Source organism: Equus asinus, chromosome 7 (genome assembly GCF_041296235.1).
Source record: "Equus asinus isolate D_3611 breed Donkey chromosome 7, EquAss-T2T_v2, whole genome shotgun sequence".
In the NCBI taxonomy this organism is placed as follows: domain Eukaryota; kingdom Metazoa; phylum Chordata; class Mammalia; order Perissodactyla; family Equidae; genus Equus; species Equus asinus.
Window position 1 is genome coordinate 65,527,208 of NC_091796.1, and position 18,998 is coordinate 65,546,205.

At 41.5% G+C, this 18,998-nt stretch overlaps 1 protein-coding gene across 4 annotated transcripts; it reads left to right on the plus strand.

Moving 5' to 3' along the window:
• Positions 1-523: 523 nt before the first annotated feature.
• Positions 524-15,255, plus strand: CDKN3 (cyclin dependent kinase inhibitor 3). Of its 4 annotated transcripts, XM_070513654.1 has the most exons (10): positions 602-658; positions 2,795-2,877; positions 3,533-3,594; positions 4,138-4,193; positions 4,700-4,744; positions 7,383-7,605; positions 11,055-11,086; positions 12,717-12,820; positions 13,054-13,122; positions 15,024-15,255. In XM_070513654.1, exons 2-10 carry the CDS (start codon positions 2,875-2,877, stop codon positions 15,108-15,110), a joined length of 681 nt encoding a protein of 226 aa, XP_070369755.1. In that variant the 5' UTR covers positions 602-658; positions 2,795-2,874; the 3' UTR covers positions 15,111-15,255. The 4 variants fall into 4 exon arrangements, with proteins under 4 accessions (XP_070369754.1, XP_014720196.1, XP_070369756.1 ...); XM_070513653.1 differs by lacking the exon at positions 3,533-3,594 and having other exon boundaries at positions 524-658; XM_070513655.1 differs by lacking the exon at positions 13,054-13,122 and having other exon boundaries at positions 578-658.
• The last annotated feature ends 3,743 nt before the right edge of the window (positions 15,256-18,998 follow it).

Sequence of the window (18,998 nt, forward strand, 5' to 3'; positions counted from 1 at the left end):
ATTGTGTTCATATTTAGTGACTAGGAAGGCTGATCTACATCCAACCTGTCTAGATCCCGGAATGGTAAAAACATAAAATAGCAAACATACAAGGTATGTTTATATTCTGGATTTTCAGCCGTTTCCATAGTATTTGCTTGACTAGATATGACCATAATTATAAAGTCTGTATGATGTGGTGTGTTTTCATAAGACGCTCCAGGACAGTGCTCCTCCCATGCCTTAAAATATAAAAACAATTTGAGAAAACAAATTTCCCTACCCTGCTACCACTTTGAAATCCTGCCGTTAGAAAGCACTACTTTCCAGAGTCTCCAAAGCGCTTTTGCCCGTCCGCCTCCCTTCCCTCCACGCTCCCAACCGGCGGGAGGAGGGCGCCCTCCCAGCCAATCAACGTTCAACAGGCCCGCCTCCGCGCGTCTTTCAAAGGCCTCCTAGCAACCAATGAGCGGCTAGAAGCCGAGTCGGAGCCCGGGGTTGGGGGTAAAACCAGGGAGAGGGTCTGATTGGTTCCTAGGAGACGCCACGCCCACCTCGCGGAAGGATGAACCAATGAGCTGAGCTGCGGGGTGGGCTCGGCACCGGCGGAGGCTGAGACGCGGGTGCTGCTCAGGGAGGAGGTGGCCGGTCAGACGCGAGGCGGATAGCGATGAAGCCGGTGAGTCGGCCGAGGCTTGGAGGGGCGGAGCGGCAGAGGCGGGAGCGGCGCCGAGGCCAGCTCGTGGGCCCGGGGACAGCGTGGGCCTGGTGGGCCGTGACTCCCGAGTAACCGCCCTGAGTCGGGAGGTGGCGCTTCCCGGGATGGGCGAGGGCGCCGGCTGCGGAGGGCAGGGTCCGTGGCAGATGGGGGGAGATGGACGCTCGCTGTGCGCCTGTCGTGCGCTGGAGCTGTCGCCTGCAGGGTCCCTTGCGCCTCGTTACAGCCCTGCCAGAGGGGGCTGAGGCCCGTTCTACGGAGGAAACTGAGACAAAGAGAGCTTAGGTATCTGCCTGATACCCCAGTCCCAGAGGATGCGCGTGGTCCCTGCGCCCCCTTGGGAGCAGTCCTCACCGCCGACGGGAAAACTTCACGAAAGACGATTGCCAGTCCCCGCCTGTGGGTGTGACACCGCTATCGCCATCCCCCAGGGCCACCTAGCCCTGCGTCCCTTTCCTTGGGGTTCAGAATCCCTGGGCCTGGGGGAGCGGAAACGTCCAGCCTGTTAGGACTTGCACACCTGGCTGGGAGAGCCTGAGGGAATAGGCCACACAAACTGAAAATCTTTAAAAACTGCTTTAAAGAGAAAGAAAAAAACAGAAGCGAGGGGCTGAAGTCCCACCTAAGTCACATCACCTACCACCCGGGCTGACAACCTGTTGAAGAGCCTTCACTTGAGTTGATAATAATACAAACAGATCTGAAGCCACTCAAATCCATCGCCTAAATTGGCTCTGTAATGTGATCTTGTAACAAACAAGACCATTATAGAATATAGCTTCAGAGCTAGAAAGGACAGTAGGGGGTTACACTTGCTAATCCCCATGTTTCCATGTGGAGGGACATCAGCTGTCCTCACTCTTGGCCTCCTTCTCCACTTGTGCCCAGAAGGGGAAGAGTGAGTGATCTGATCACACAGTAGCTCAACCCTTTCTTCCCTTCTCTCTGCAGAGAGTACCTTCTGGGGGCTCTCTGCCACCCTGGAGAGCTGGGTTGTCCAGCCTGGGACTGGGTGGATAGGTCCAATCCTGGAGTGAAGAACTGACAAGCCCATTTGACCACAACTTTCAAGCCACATCCTCCATTCAACGCTCAGTAATAAAACTAACGTGTTGATCTCCTTTTGCCTCTCCACTGTCTTCTCTTTCACTTGGTTCCAACTAGGGAGTAGAAGAAAGATGTGCTTTTTATTTGTCCTATTTTTATTGGTCCAACGGTCTTCCAGGTAAAAGTGCTGCCCACATGCAGGACTGAGTTCCTCCTGCTTAGATGAACATACATATTCCATCTCCATCTCCCTGTCTGATGAGTCACAGAGCTGGAGGCAGGTCATTCACCTATACTCCATCCCCTCAAGCAAGCTACGTGGCTGTCTGTGGGTATTTTTTGAGAAATAGGATAGGTAAAATGACTTCTCTAGCTTCCTCTCCTCTGTTCTGATATCCCAGTTGTGAATATACAAGCCTTTCTCCTTGTGCCTTAATTGCCTTAAATTCTTCCCTATCTGCCTAAAAACCTCCTGCTCATCCTCCCAAATCCAGCTACTGCGTCTCCTCTGGGAAGCTTTCTCCAGCTCCCTAAGCAGTCAGTCGCTGCCTTCTCTGCTCTCAAGGCACAGTTTATGCTTCCATTTTAGCACTTGTATCTCTTCTGTCATCCATGCACACATCTCTCCAACTGTGCTGAAGGCAAGCTATTTATCTTATGGATTTTCGCATCTCCAGAGTTTGGCAAATGAAGGTGTCCCAGAAATGTTTGTGAATGAATGAATAAATCTCCTCACTTTATAGTTGTGGAAAACTGAGATGTAGAATAAACTCAAGTAATTAATCCAAGACTATACGGTAAGTGGCAGAGTCAAGACCAGAAGCCAAGTTTCCTGGTTCCCAGTCCAACTCACTGTCCCCTTCCTGGTGCTCTATTAATAGGATGGTCAATAGCAGTCATTGATTATGGATATTGCTGATCTCTGATATTCCAGGCTGACTAAATTGCAGCCATGCGTTCAGGGTGTGTTTAAGCAAGGATCAGCTATACTAAGAGTATAAGTGAATATTCTTCTTTACAGTTATTTAACATAACTGATTTCTTTTGAAGCCTAGTTCAATGCAAAGAAGTGAGTTTGACTCATCAGATGAAGAGCCTATCGAAGATGAACAGACTCCAATTCAGATATCATGGTATGTTAACATTTCTGATCAAGCATGAACTAAAATATTTGATGTGTACATAATAATCTTTATATAGCCCACATACTGAAAATACTTAGTGATTCTCTTCTGCTGATTATATAATTCTAATCTTTAAAGGATCTAACTCCATTGAGAAAACCGTAGTAGACACAAGTGCGTAAGGAGTTGAGAAGTTGAGATAGGATTGGAATAATCTCCCATTTAGTACTAAAATCTCCTTATTCTTTTCCAACAAAAGAATTGTGTACAAACATAGGATGAGACGTTTAATCATTTATCAAGTCAAATCCTAGAGCCACTTGCCACAGGAATGCATTTACCCACAGAGCCTGTTTAAGATAAAAGCCACATTACCATAGATACAATCACAAAAACAGAAGTTTCTATATAAAATCAACTTGCACATCTTGGCAGTGACTTATGGCTACACTGGAGTCTCTGCAACCAGCAATCAAATGCTTTCTCTTACCCCTATAAATAATCTCTCTCTTTAACAAAGCACCATTCCCTACTGTAGGAAGAGAAAAAAGAGCGGAAGTGTTCTTGTCCCTAAAGTTCTTTTGTTTTGCCATCAAATAGCAGTTTTCTTTCATTTCCGCTTCTCACCCTCCCTTTTAAACTGAAAAATGCATCTAATTCTCAGTCAGCTGGTGCGCATGCGACGTCCCTGTTCTCCTCTGCGCTCATCTCTATCCTGCACACAAGGTGAGCCTCTGCCCCTCTGTCCCTGAGTACCGCAAAGGGCCTGGATTTCTTTCTTTTTAGCCAAAATCCATTACAGCAAAGAATGGATGGCCTGTGCTTTTTATTACATGAAATTTATAATCTTAAAATAGTAATGTAGAATGAGTGCTGGGGATGAAATTGTCAGTTGGTCATTGTCCAGCTTATTTACCTAAGGTTACTAATACAAATATCTCAGGACATACCACAGGGTACCTTAAGTACAATTTATACTAGCTCTAGGCAATCTAGGCATCATGATGTTTAAGGGAAGAATAAATTAACTTGCCATTTTTAAGACTTCAATTGTAACAATGCACGTAAGTCCCTGTTTTAAAACTTCCAGTCTTTCTAGGCCTTTTTGTGACCAACACATTGATATTTAACTATGAATTTTTGTTTTATCACTACTATAAAACTTTAAAACACCCTATTCAGTGGCAAGTCCACATTTGGTTAAATTGAATTTCCATTTATAACTCTTTTCAAACTGAACCAAACTTGATAAAGTGATTTTCTTTTCAGGCTGCCCCTGTCACGAGTGAATTGCTCTCAGTTTCTTGGTTTATGCGCTCTTCCAGGTGGGTACCACTACAATCGGCTTCCTCTTGATATATTTGAAATCATTTTTTGTAGCTCACACATCATTCTCTGTACTGAGCAGCAAGAGAATTTCATAGACCGTCAGCACTGGGGAGCTCACTTTTGGAAGCCCCCCCCGGAGGGCTCTCGGTAGAGGAGCGTAACTCCGCTCTCCCCCCAACATCTGCATGCACAGTTCTGTACTTTGACCTCTCTTCATAAAACATGACCACGGGCTCAGCGCGAGGCTCAGGACCACAGCTAGGTACTGGTTACAGAAAGGAAACGGAAGAAAGAATCCTTGCTTAGGAGTTTCTTCAGCTGGGATCTATGAAGCCCTAGAATTATATTCTTAGAAGATAAGAAATTGAAATTCACATTCAAAATGGAATTGAAGCATATAAATGATCATGTGGAACAAGTTCTACAGTACTATATATGTGATTAAATATACTTGTTATCTATGACCAAAAACTGACCTTTTCACTTGCCTCACTACTTACAGGTTGTAAATTTAAAGATGTTAGAAGAAATATCCAAAAAGATACAGGTAGGTACATATGAGACAACCATAATTAATCTATTAATAGATTTTTTTTAAATAATACTTAAAATCTCTTTGTCAAAAAGAACAAACTGTAGTCTTGTCTCAATTTTCCAAATAAATATTCGATATTTCATAAAGCTTCACACTATAGACTTATTCTCACATGTGAAGAGGTATTTGTCAAGTGCCCAGAGAACTCATCATTTACTGAACATGGCACAGCTTTTCACTGATTAAGTTGGAGGGAGAAAAATAGAAAACTGACATTGCGCTGCCCAGATCTTTGAAGATACTGTTCTTTACAGACTTGACGGTGGTAGTAGAAATTCACCGAGCTGGGAGCCCAGAGGTAGTAGTGAAATTGTCCAACCTGGATAGAAAATTTAGAAAGCCAGCTTCTAGGTGGGAAAGGTGGAATAGGGTCTGACCTCATGCCCAAGGATGCTCATACGACTGTCGCCTCAAGTCTAATCATCCTACAAATACCCTGATAATCCACCTCCATTTAGAATTTACAGATTGCATAATGCCAACAAATTTGGATTTTCAAAATATTTTATTCTGCTTGGCCTGGATTATCTCAAGCCTAATAGTCCTACCAATGTCCTTATAATACACCAAAATAAAAATGTACATATTGCTTGATTCTGACCAGTACAGATTTTGTAAGTCTTAACGTTTTTTCCTCGTTGTTCTGGAATACTTATTTGCTAAGGTAGTTTCTTTAATTTATTCCTTACCTACCAAAACAGACTTAAAGAAGCTAATAGATTAGTTGACCCTTGCAGTATTTGTAAAGATTTTCTGCTTTAGAGATACCCACCATGGTAGGAAATTTCCATTTGGATAACATTTAAGTCATAAGCAAAATATAATTGAAAGCACTGGTTCAAGAACCAGTCTCGTGTATTTTGGAAAGCCCTATTCAGTTAGTATCTTCTATAAAAGGGGGTCCCAATTTTCTACCAAAGCTTTTCTTCCATTGAAATCTTAAATGGAATCCATTTAAACAGATGAGAATGTTTGATGGGGGCACTAGAATCCCCCTGCGGCAGTTCCTGTGGTTCCTCAGAGCCCTTGCTAAGGACGCTGAAATCTACTGTGTAATAGAAATTATCCAGTGTGTACGAGAGGCTAATAGAAAATTACCTACTCTCTTAAAAATGATCAAGTATGTTAACTACAGGTTAAATCCTTTTACAAGTACGAAAATATAATAGTATTATCTGGAGCAGCACTATCCAATAGAAAGACATTGGGAGCCAAAAATAGAAGCCATATGTATAATTTTACATTTTCTAGTTGCCACATTAAAAAAGTAAAAACAGGTAAAATTAATTTTAATAATGTATCTTATTTAACCTAATATAGCCTAAATAGTATCATTTCAACAGGTTTTAAGTGTAAAACAAATTAATAAGATAGGGGTTTTTGATAGTCTTTGAAATCATACATGTATTTTACACGTACAATACCTCTCAGTGCAGACCAGCCAGATTTCAAGTGCGGGCATAGAGATTCCTGGTAAAAGGCGCTTTATACACAAATAGCTAAATGTCCTCAGATCGAGAGGACGGGGAAGAAGGGGCCTCAGATCAGCCCAAATTAGTTACTCATTTGGCACCAAATGCTCCATAGTGAATCTTGCCACCAGGAAGTTCCAGCGCATAGAATGGTCTATAGAACTTATTGCTTGGTTCACCTCAGCACAGTGAAATTAGCTGTCACGTCATTTAGACAGTTAATGCTCTGTTTCCTAGAAACCTAGTCCGTAAAGTTGAGTACGTCATGGTGTGACGCAGTACAGACACGAGGGGGAGCGCGAGCTCTGGCAGCGCGGGGTGGGGTGGGTGGGGGGGGCTGCGCATGTCACGGGCAGTGCTTGGGGAACCCGAGGCAGCAGAGGGAGGACCACAGCGACATGCTTGATTCTTGAGAAGAAAACAGAAAAAAGGTGTTATCATTGCTTCTCAAGAGTTTATTTTGAAATATTAGGTGTTTTTAAATTTATTTTAAAGGAGTATTTATTGTAAAAAAAATTTTTTTCAAGAACAGCAATATAATTGACTCCTCTTAAAATTCAATAAAAAGCATTTTGACTTATAAAGTCAGGTTTAATTTTAACCACCGTTTGATTCAGATGTTTCTTTTCTTTCTTCTGTTTTTTCTTTTTTTGTGTGTGAGGAAGATTGGCCCTGAGCTAACATCTTTGCCAGTCTTCCTCTTTTTGCTTGAAGAAGATTGGCCTTGAGCTAACATCTGTGCCCATCTTCCTCTATTTTGTATGTGGGATGGCTGCCACAGCATGGCTTGATGAGTGGAGCAGGTCCACACCCAGGATCCAAACCCACGAACCCTGGGCCGCTGAAGTGGAGCGTGCAACTTAACCACGACACTGCTGGGCTGGCCCACAGGTGTTTCTAATTCCTGTTTTGTACTTAGTGACTTGGCTTTTGCCCTAGTTTGAAGACAGATCAGTACTATTTTAGATTATCAATAGGCACTTCAAATTTATAGATTATCATTTGTTATTTACTTAATTTGATTTAAGAAGTTTAACTCCATATTCTCCCTCTTGACCATATTTAAATTTGTAATGTTTTGTGTGTGTGTGTCCGTGTGTATCTTGGTCTCTTGGCAGAAGAACTAAAGAGCCATGGTATACAAGACATATTTGTTTTCTGCACCAGAGGAGAACTATCAAAGTATAGAGTTCCAAACCTTTTGGACCTCTACCATCAGTACGGAATTATCACTCATCATCATCCAATCCCACATGGAGGGACTCCTGACGTAGCCAGCTGCTGTGAAATAATGGAGGAGCTTGCGATCTGCCTTAAAAATAACCGAAAAACCTTAATACAGTACGTTCTCCTTTTCTCCACAGATTACATGAGGAATGTCCCAAAGTGATTTCTCGAATTGTTGCCTCCTTATTCACTTATGACCTGCCTCACAGTCTGTTGTGAGGATTAAAGGAGATGATGTGTAAAAAGTACTAGTGTGATGCCTGGCGCAGGGCAAGCACTCAGAGACTTGCCGCTAGGACTTTGAAGAGTAAGAACAACACATGAGTAGATATGGAAATTTCTAGAAAAGAGTACCAGCCTTTGTCTTCTTTGCTGTTGTCTTAGATCTTTACTAATAATTTTGGGACCCTCTCCCTCCCAAAAAGGTGGAAGCATCGTTCTTGTTATAACAACGCCTGACTTACTGGTCAGTCTCTAAGGGGCTTAGTTGCTTCCAACAGCAAGAAAGTCAACTTTTTAAAAATTAGCAGCAAAAAGATCATCCGCAAGCAATGAGCAATCCTTAAAACATGACTTGAAAATTATATTTGATGATATGAATTTGCTACCAGAATGAAAGAGGGACTCTTATTGTTTATCAATGGCTATACACAGCTGCTGGTATGAAAGTGTAAAACAAAAGAAAATGACTGAAGGCAGAAAAATGAGGAAAGAGAAAAGTAGCTTAGAAAAAGGAAGAAGAGAGTACAGTCAGCAGTAGACAGGAGCAATGCAAAGATGAGAAGCGGTGCTGTGGAAGTCTCAGTAGATGCTCTGCTGGGGTGAGGCGCACAGCAGAGAGCCAGCCACAGGGAGAAAGGTAGTCCTCTGTGCTTCTTGTACTTCTGTATACTAGTAAGCTGCTTAATCCATTCCGGAACAAGATAGAGTATTACACAGTTTGATACCGCAAAAGCTCTAAGGTCCCTAAGGTCATTGCTTTGAGCTAGAACGTGCAAACTGTACCAATAACCAAGTGTCTCAGGGCACCAGGGGAAAGGGAAGCCCAGCCAGCTTCTCTCCTGCATCCTACAGCTCAGATGCCTCATGCCAGTAGCTGCTGTTCAGAGAACCAACCACCTAATACGGGGGTCTCTGGGGACACCTGTTTGTGGCCAAACCGAACTCAGATAACAGAGATCTGCAGCCTGCAGAGTTGGGAATAAAGAGCTAGAAGCCATCCTACATGCTAGTTTCCAACCTTACAGAAAAACATGATCTCTCATCTAGTACTAATTGTAAAAGCAAAATTTTAAAATACATACAGTTGCCTATGCTAAATTTTCTGATAAGTCTAAGAAAAACAGCATTCGGTAGATAGATGCAACTAACAAAAAATATTTTCCAGTTTTTTAGACCCATTTTTCTAACCAATTCTGAGATTATTTTTCCAAATAAATCTTTGAAAGCAGTCTCTACTGAAAAGTTTCTAGAGATTAAACAAGCTCAGTTTAGTGAAGCTTAACAAATTCTACTGTAGCAGGTTCTAGTAAGTTCTAGCAAACCAATGCTCTGATGTTTGAACAGAATACAAACAGGATGAAAGGTGGATGAGCGGCCTTGCGTATGTCGAATGCTTCAGGGTCCCATAAAATAAAGCATCTGAGGACTGGAAATGTTCATTGTCCTAGAGCTTCCAAGAGTGTCCCTACAGTGACGAATGTTTGTGTGGACACAGTTTTCTATCCATTCTGCCACCTTTGATGCCCACATTGCTGGAAGCTCTAGAGTTTATCCCTCAGAAATGGGGTCTGGTAAATTTTTGCCCTGTCCTATTGTCTCCCGCTGCTGTCTCCTTTATGAAATCGGTGGGCACTGCTCGCCTCCTGTGTTAGACCATTTCCCAGGGCTGCTATACCAGAGTGCCACAAACCGGGTGGCGTATACAACAGGACTTATTCTCTCCCAGTGCTGGAGGCTGGAAGTCCGAGATCCAGGTGTCAGCAGGGCCACACTCACTTTGAGACTCTGGGCAGAATCGTCCCTTGCTTCTCCCCAGCTTCCGGTGGTGGCCGTCCCTCCTCGGTGTCCTTGGCTTGCAGCTGCATCACTCCAGTCTCTGCCTCTGTCGTCACATGGTTCTCCCTGTGTGTCTCTTCACTTGGCATTTTCCTCTTCTTATAAGGACAACAGTCACAGCGGATTAGGACCCACTGGATGACCGCATCCTAACTTGATTACACTGCAAAGATGCTGTTTCCAAATCAGGTCACATTCACAGCCACTGGGGGGGAGGACTTCAGCATGTCTTTTGGGGACACAATTCAATCCATAACACCTACTGTGTACCCAACAGTAAATACAGAACACACACTCTGAGGCTCAGTCCCCACCCTCAAGGAACCCACAGCTGACACTCATGTAAGTGCAGTAAGACTCGCACAGGGTGTGCACGAGGCAGCACAGAGGACAGCAAGTTTCTGTGCATGCACAAAGGCATTTCAGGGAATGAAATTTGAGCTGAGTTTTGAAAGACAAGTAGGAATCAATCAGACAGAGGAGGAAAGATACGAGTGGCAAGAGGTGTAAGGCAGTACGAATCTTGCAGAAGCCACTGAAGTGTTCTGCCTTCTCTGCCCTTATGCGGTAGGTCCTCAGCTCTGAAACAGGCCTACATCTGGGACACTGTAGAAAGCAAGTTCACGAACACTCCAGGAGTCAGTACCGGTTTGGTCCTCTGTCTCACATCCTATCACAAGACAGTATCTGCAGCTTCATCTACCAGACAGTAATTGATGTTCACGATACGTCACAGCACCAAGTTGGGTTCAGTATACCCTCGAAGAAAGTTAGGAAGTGTGTAATACAATTTTTTAGGATCTTTGAAAATGATTAAAATGAATGGGTTTGCTGCTTCATTCTTCAGGAAAATTCAGCTATGCAGAACTGCTAATTTCACGATGATAGCAGCTAACGTTCATTTACCTCTTACTCCAGGCCAAGCCCTAGGCCCTTGGCAAATGTTACCTCACTCAGACCTCCCTAGGATGCAGGTCTTGTTGCTGTCACCATTCATAGTTGAAAAGGTTAAACAACTTGCTTAGGTTTCCACATCTAACAATGACAGATCCAGGATTCAACCCAGGTAGTGGGGCTCCAGGGCCGAGGCCCTGAACCTCTGTGACACGCTGCCTCTGTACTCTTTCTGGATAAATCGAGTTCTTAGACAGCACTTGTCTCATAACCACCACCATTTTGTTTAGACAGAGGAAAGTCATCAAAGTTGGCAGATGGTAAAAAGAGTCTGATTTCTGTGTATTTAGTAACACGTTCCACTTCTCAGGTGTGGATCCTGGCGTTTAAAGAGGTCAGTGAAAAGGCCCCGCTACCTCACCCTAGAGGCGCCTGGATACCTCCCAACGAGGAAGTCAGCACACTCTGCTCTTGACTGATTCGGAAATCCTTATTAATCTCCGTGTGCTCAGCACTAGAGTTAGCAATAGATGGCAGAAAGAGCAAGTCTTTAGTTTAATGTCAGGATGGAATGAAAATGCACAAACTTCAAAACTGTTCTTCCCTTGCAGCTGTTATGGAGGACTTGGGAGATCCTGTCTTGGTAAGAAATATATTTTCATTATTCAGCATTTTTTTTAACCTTGAAGTAGGCCAATTCCTGTTTCTGGGCCATATGCTCACCTTGTATGAAAATGAAACAAAACACAACATACGTCTGCTAAGAACCAAGAATTACTTAAGGCCCTAAATTTACTGTTCCTTAGAAAACTTGGGTGGGAGTGGGAGGTATTTTCAGCATTATTTTGGGGGGTTCTGGAAAACACAATTTACAAGTCTTAGCACCTGCATTCTTGTGTTTTGTTTTCTAATATTCTCCAGATGCAGGTGTTATGACACTGACAGTAACTTCTGAATAATATTCATGGGTAACAGAAGTATGAAAACCAAAGTTTAATGACCAAATGCTAACTTTTTTTAAAAGATGTGTTAGGAAAAAAAACAGTTAATGAAATGGGACACTGAAGTAACAATTATTCTTTTTAGTGTTAGCCAGCAGTGAAATTAAACACTTTTGTGCTTCAAAGGGCACTATCAAAGTGAAAAGACAACCCACAGCGTGTGAAAAATATTTACAAAACATGGGGGCTCATCTAGAATATACAAAGATCATTTACCACTCAATAATACAAAGACAAAAACCCAATTAAAACATGGGCAAAGGATCTGAATAGATGTTTCTCCAAACAAAATATGCAAATGACCAATAAGCACATGAAAAGACGCTCAACATTAGCCATCAGGGAAATGCAAATCAAAATCACAATGAGAAACCACCTACCACCCATTAGGATGGCTACTATCCAAAAAATGGAAAATAAGTGTTGGTGAGGATGGGGAGAAACGAACCCTCAGACACTGCTGGTGGGAGTGCAAACTGGTGCCGCCGCTGTGAAAAACAGTCTGGCAGCACTTCAAACAGTTACACGCGGACGTACCATTTGACCGACAATTTCACTCCTAGGTATACACTGAAAAGAAATGAAAATGTCCACACAAAAACTTGTACACAAATGTGTATAGCAGCACTATTCATAATAGCCAAACAATGGAAACACCTTTAATGTCCATCGACTGACAAATGGATTAACAAAATGTGTATCCATACAATGGAATAGTATTCATCCATAAAAAAGAATGAAGTACACATATGTGCCACAATATCTATGAATCTTGAACACATTTACTGAGTGAAAGAAGCCAGTCACAAGACCACATGTGATTCCACTTAGATGAAATGTCCAGGACAGGCAAGTCCACAGAGACAGAAAGTAGATTAGTGGCTGCCTAGGGAGGGTGATGGGGTGATAGGAGACACACGGTTCCTTTTTGAGGTGATGAAAATGTTCTAAAACTGGTGATGGCTGCACGTGTCTATAAATACACCAGAAGCCACTGAATTGTACGCTTTAAATGAATGAATGGTATGGTATATGAATTATAACTCAATAAAGCTGTTTAAAACAATGAAGCCAGTGTTAAACTTTCAATCAACTACAGACATTTAAAATCATAATTTAACTGTGAAAAACATACTAAAAGGCCTGTCTTTTAATTCATTTTGAACAATTACACCAAACTCATCTTCTGCACCAAAGAAGTCTAAATAAATATAAAATGCTCTCCCCTATCATTATTTATTAATATCCTGTTTTCCTGTCACGTTCTATTAGTAGCCGCTTGTCTCCTACTTTACCTGTCTGACACAGTGTCACCGCAGCAAGCCATAGACAGCCTGAGGGGCCTGAGAGGATCTGGAGCGATACAGACCATAAAGGTGAGGGGGCTGACTGTTCTCCCGTGGTTGTGAGGGGCAGACCGTCACAAATACAGTGATAACATCATCGAGAGGACGGTGAAAATCCAGAGCGTTCTATTATTCATAGATCACCTGTCTATATTTTGATTTTTTTTTAGTTTACATTTAAATATAACCTGGATGTCTGAAAAATTTCAGTGTTTCAAACAAAATAATGAAAAAAATTTCAACTTTCCGGTTTCCTCTTCCAGATCTACGAATGTTCAGATTTCTCCCATTCGGTTCTTGGAATGGATCCTCTCACTTGGAAAAATGAGATGGTTACTAAAAACTTGGTAGTTTCTTGGGTAGATTTTTGGCCAAAAATATCTAATAAATATCCTATATCACCAAAGTATTTAATAAAGATAGATGAATGACTGTCATACAAAAAAAATGTAAAGTTGGGGCCGGCCCAGTGGCGCAGCAGTTAAGTTCACATATTCCACTTCTCAGTGGCCCGGGGGTCGCTGGTTTGGATCCTGGGTGTGGACATGGCACTGCTTGGCACGCCATGCTGTGGTAGGCGTCCCATGTATAAAGTAGAAGAAGATGGGCACGGATGTTTGCTCAGGGCCAGGCTTCCTCAGCAAAAAAAGAGGAGGACTGGCAGTAGTTAGCTCAAGGCTAATCTTCCTCAAAAAAAAAAATAAATAAATAAAGCAATGCCAATTATCCTTAGCTGTAGATAACCAGTGACGCCTTCCATATTTACTTTCCCCTTAACACTTAAAAAATGCTGCACAGCAAGGCCCTAAGGATGTCATTGTGTATTAATCATGTGCTGAAAAGACTGCAGATTTTACTTATTTGTGGCTCTAACATGCCTCCCTTCCCCAAGCACCTGTCTGACCTTCAGGACTGACTCAGAGGGGTGGGCACTCAAGAATCCTGGCCTTTAGGCAGCTCCCTGGGGTTGAGTCCATCTTCCCAGAGTTCGGGGTCTAACCAAGTGTCATGTACCTGAATTATAACTGATAAACTCACCAAGCAGCCTGATTCTCAGGGTTAAATAAAGTCATTCACAAAACCATCCATACAGGATCCACTTCATGGTACAGGTTCTGGAAACAGAGAGCTCCCCTTATTATCTGTTAAAATCAAATGATGCTTTAAAATCATGATGTTCTCGAGGCTCTCTTTGAAACAAACACATGGTCAAACATATGTATATATGTATGTATATGCATGTTTTACATCTTTAATCTTGAGAGAATTAAGCCTACATTAATGTGGGCTGTCAATTTGTCACCTCAGCATTCTGTGGCAAACAGGCTTTTCCCATCTCTGTCCTGATGTAAGTTAGCAGTATGCAATTTCAACTTCTCAATGATGATATGAAATGAGATTACTGGCAGAGTAAGAATATTCTCTGGGAACCTATTAAAACTCCAAATGAATTACTTAAAGCTTTTTTTAATTTTTGCTTATCTGTTAAGATTAGTGATTTTATTTTAATATTATCTACTATGAAAATTGTTCCAAATGTATGTCATCACAAAAAACACAAAAGTGGGCTTCTATAATCTAAGAAATAGGTTTTCTTGAATGTACCACCGTTAACTGCTACAGAAAGTGCCCTCTCCTTTCCCACTTACCCCCCAGGGGAAAATACATTAGCAAGAAGAATGCCATCATTTAGGCTTTTTTTTTTTTTGAGGAAGATTAGCCCCAAGCAACATCTGCTGCCAATCCTCCTCTTTTTGCTGAGGAAGACTGGCCCTGAGCTAACAGCCATGCCCGTCTTCCTCTACTTTATATGTGGGATGCCTGCCACTGCATGGCTTGACAAGCGGTGCGTAGGTCCGCACCGACGAACCCTGGGCCACCAAAGTGGAGCGTGCAAACTTAACTGCTGCGCCACTGGGCGCGGCCCCATTCATGTAGTTATTTTTAATCTTATTTGCTCCTGCCAGTAAAGGGAGAAAGGATTTTGCTGATTTATAAAACATTCATCTGTATTTCATGCTACCTTCTGATTTCTAGAGATTTTTAAAGCAATAGTTTTTCACACTATATGGAGCTTTATTGAGAGAAAACTTCCCTGACACAAATGCTTCCTTACCCAGAAGGATGTAGAACTGTTCTGAGCAAATACTGATTCCTGATACCTAGTAGTATTGTGAGGACTCTGGTACCTGGTTTTCTACCATGTATTTCAATGTGTCTTTACTTTTTTCAGCAATATAATTATCTTCATGAGTTCCGGGAGAAACTAGCTGCACATCTATCATCAAGAGACTCACGATCAAGATCTGTATCTAGATAAAAGAATTCCAAATAGCATATATATATGACCATGTCTGAAATTTAAGAGTCTTCTAACATAATCTGTATTGAAATGAAACTACTAGTGTTATCACCTTGAATGTAAATGTGTATGTGCAGCCATTCCTAAAGCTTTTATTGACAAATTTCACTGTGTCTCTTTCATCTCTTAAAGGACAGAGAAAAACTGCTATACAATTTTCCTTTTTAGAAATGCAGTGGCTGCTCTGGTATATTTTACCTGGAGGTAATACTGAAAAAAGCATATGGAAAAGTATTTAACTGCATATTTTTATTGACCACACTTTACCTCATTTTAATATTTGTAACTTCTGGGTGGCATATGACATAGCAACAAGTATGCAAATTGGTATTAGCACCCAAGCTAAAATTATTCCAATAACTTTTCACCCTCTATTACTCCCAAAATTTCTCCCATTGTCTTTTATAATTCATAGCCATGCAGAGTTGTGAGGGAGCCTATGAATCATTTAGTTACCTCCCTCCCAATACTGGATGGTCCCCAACAAGTGTTTATCCAGCATGTGCAGGAATATTTTCTGAGGTGAGGAATTCGCCGGTTCAGAGCTGCTGTTTTCAGAGCATTCATTTTTTCAGCCTAGGAACTACAAGGAGTGAATGTAACCCCTCTTTCACATTGACTTTAGAAAGCACTTCTCTCCAGATGAGCCACCTCCAGTTCTCACTGCTTCACTGCACCCTATGCTACTGAGCATGTCTTTCCGTCCTTAACTCAATGCTGAGCTGGCGAGAGCAGTCCTCTGGAGCGCAGACAAGGTCAGGTGACGAGTCAGAGCCACCGTTTCAACAGACATCATGGATTCAGTGTTGCACACGGTGGTCCCGGGGCTCTCTTGGCTACTGCTAATCACAGGTGTGAACCAATGGTCACAAGCACTTCCACACAAGACAAAGTAAATTTCACATCAAAACTTAGATTTTAAATAATCATTATAATTACTGAAAGTCTTATTTTGTCTCCAACTCCTCTTGCTGCTGATCAACTATGGCAATTTCATTAGGGAATACTTTAAAACAATGACAAGTCGCGTTTGGGAACTTCAGACCAGAGAGCCAGTATGTGCCATAATATAAAATCAGTATGTTAATACTTTTATATATATGGACTGCTTCTAGAACTGAAGATTTTATAAGAATACTAAGGAAGATGGGAGAATCACATATCCCTAGGGATTTCTTATCTAAGATAATAAATGCCAAAGTTATGGCAAGAAAGTTATTTTTTTTAAAGTACAGGCTGCAATATAGATTGACCTTCCTTATGATTTTGGTATTACAACCAAATACAATTTAAAATCACAATATTCTATTAAACTTTAGGCAGTCATTGAAATTGACATTGCCAAACCTTCTATTAGCTTTCTCCCAATATAAATATATAGCTTATTCATGAATATTTAAGGAAATCGAGGAAAAAATATTGGCATAGGTTAATTAAATCCTTTAATAATCAACTGAATTTTCAAAATGCATTCATCTCTCAATTTCCACTGCAAGTGCTAGTTCAGCTTTCCACGTTTAAAACGCCTGACCAAACTACTTTAATACTAGGTATAAGGAAGAACCTCATGATTCCATAACAGAAAAACATAGAATATCACTACTCAACTATAATTGTCCGATTAAGTTTAATTACATGTAACTCCAACATTCTTGGAAAACTGTTTTCTCTGTGGGATGGCCCTCAAACTGTGGGCAGGGTGGGGGGAGTCGGAGAGACAATCTGCAGTCCTGGTCCCACATGCCCGAGTGAGCCGCTGAAACTGAGTCCACACAGACTCAGCCACTACCCACAGACTACACAGGGAAACACTGGAGATGGTTTTTATTAAACATACAAAAGCAAACTAATCCAGCAAGCTCAAAGAAGGTAAGAGACTTATGACATTTTCTTTGGACAGTGGCAAGCACCATTAAGGTTAACTTAGACTTTAACAAGCCATGAGCAAACGGCTAACTACATTCTATGTTCTTAGTAGTTTTAGGGTCTACCCAGTCATCAATTTATTATTTAAGAAGATTTTCTTCTCCAGAATACATGAACATAGTAACCAAAGAAATTTAAATGTTTAGAAAAAGCACTGAACAATAAAATTAACTTACTCATTCTTTTCCATATCAAAACGTCCTCTACATCGTCACTTCCACAAGGTGCAGTAATAAAGTTCATGTGGGCTAACACCTTCACTCCAGTCTCACAGGTCAATCACCTTAGACGGCTACTACTGCTTTCCAAAACCAAGAACGAGCAGCAGAGCTGTGTACACCTGGCGGACATTTAGTTTGAGAACTCTGAATTTTAAAGCAAAATTGTTCTAAGAAAGCTATTCAACGTATCCAGAAATAGAACATTTTTGCTCTTGGCATCACCCTGCAGTATTAGTTCAGAACCATCTTCTGAGTTATATTACTAGTTCCAGACACTCATTGGCTGCTAGACTGACCACAGATCAATGATTGGTTTGAGCAAAAGACCTTAAAATTATTTGAGACTAGCATTATTCAGTTTCCCAAAAGGATGAATATGTGTACTTAAGAACTAGACAAGGTCTCAATATTATCTTTTCCTTTTGAAAAGTACTATTTTAAAATATTTTGCTGTCAATTTCTGCTTGACAATTATATTGTACAACTGATTATTAAGAGATGCACATTTCTGAGTGTTAAATGATATAAGTAAACTAAATGTATACTTTTAAATATAGATCATTATTTGAATGGGCTCACAATATCACCCTGCTATGATATAGCCAGCCATACTTAAAAGCCCACCCCTGCAGGCTATAAGAGATACACACGGAAGTCCTTATTTGTACCATGGCAATAATATTCCATGAACACTATTCATAAACATAAAATTGGAGGAAAAAAGAAGTGTTGCACCAAGCAAAATATTTTGCTAGTTTCAATGTGTATCTACATCTCCATTTCCTTTTCACAAACAAATGGCAAGCCATAGGATATATTACAGTATGTGAGGAAGCCACTTGGTATAAACCCGATTCAGCCTGACCTCGTTCTTTCAAAAGGGTCTGACGTAGCCGCTGAGCATGCATCATACATCTGCTTTAAGCATTTGCTGTCCCAAAGACAAGAACAAATGGCCTTAAGATAAAGATGCAACTTCCCCCACAGTGGCATTTCCTTAAGGATAAGCATCTCTCCCTAGGCTAGGGATTGACTGCTGCGCTCACCCTGTGACCACCCAGCTGGAGACAACAGACGGGCTACCTGCTGTGTCCATCGAGACTGCAGATCTGCTACATGCTGTGTCCATCAATCACTGTGCTGACAGAGCAATCTCGTGACTACTGTAAAAGGGACATTTCAATCATATGTGATACATGCTCTTTGACAGTATATAACCACTCTGCAAACCCCACTTCTTTGGTGCCCCTTCCCTCCTCGGGGAAGGAAGGCCCCAGGCTAAGCTGGTCCTCAGATCTGGCAGATAATAAACTCACCCCAATTTTGATCTATAGGTTGGTTATGGATTATTTTCCTCAACACTTTCTCTGCAAATATCTGACATATCTTCAAGATATGTTGATCTGGGGAGCAGAGAAGAGCTCTGTGAGAGTTACTAGCATGAGTGGTCCTCAAGCTGAAAAACACTGAGCTGGCTTTGAAAGACTAATACTGCAAATTGCTGTGTACTTTGTTGCTGTGTGAAAGGCCATCACCTGGGTATCTGGACTTAACTGGTGGGTCTGGCAGTTCATGGTATAACCCATGAGGCTTCTCAAATGCTTTAGTAATACCTGATATGTGTCAAAAGTAGATTGGTCATTTCCAATCACTTCCCCCTTCCTATGAAAAATAATTTAAACTTCAAACAAATTAGCAA

Bases quoted from the DNA above. Each gene is read 5' to 3' on its own strand.
- CDKN3 (XM_070513653.1), top strand. The intron at 4,745-7,382 runs GTAGGTACATAT...GTCTCTTGGCAG, and splicing joins AAATATCCAAAAAGATACAG to AAGAACTAAAGAGCCATGGT. The intron at 12,821-13,053 runs GTGAGGGGGCTG...TTCCTCTTCCAG, and splicing joins GAGCGATACAGACCATAAAG to ATCTACGAATGTTCAGATTT.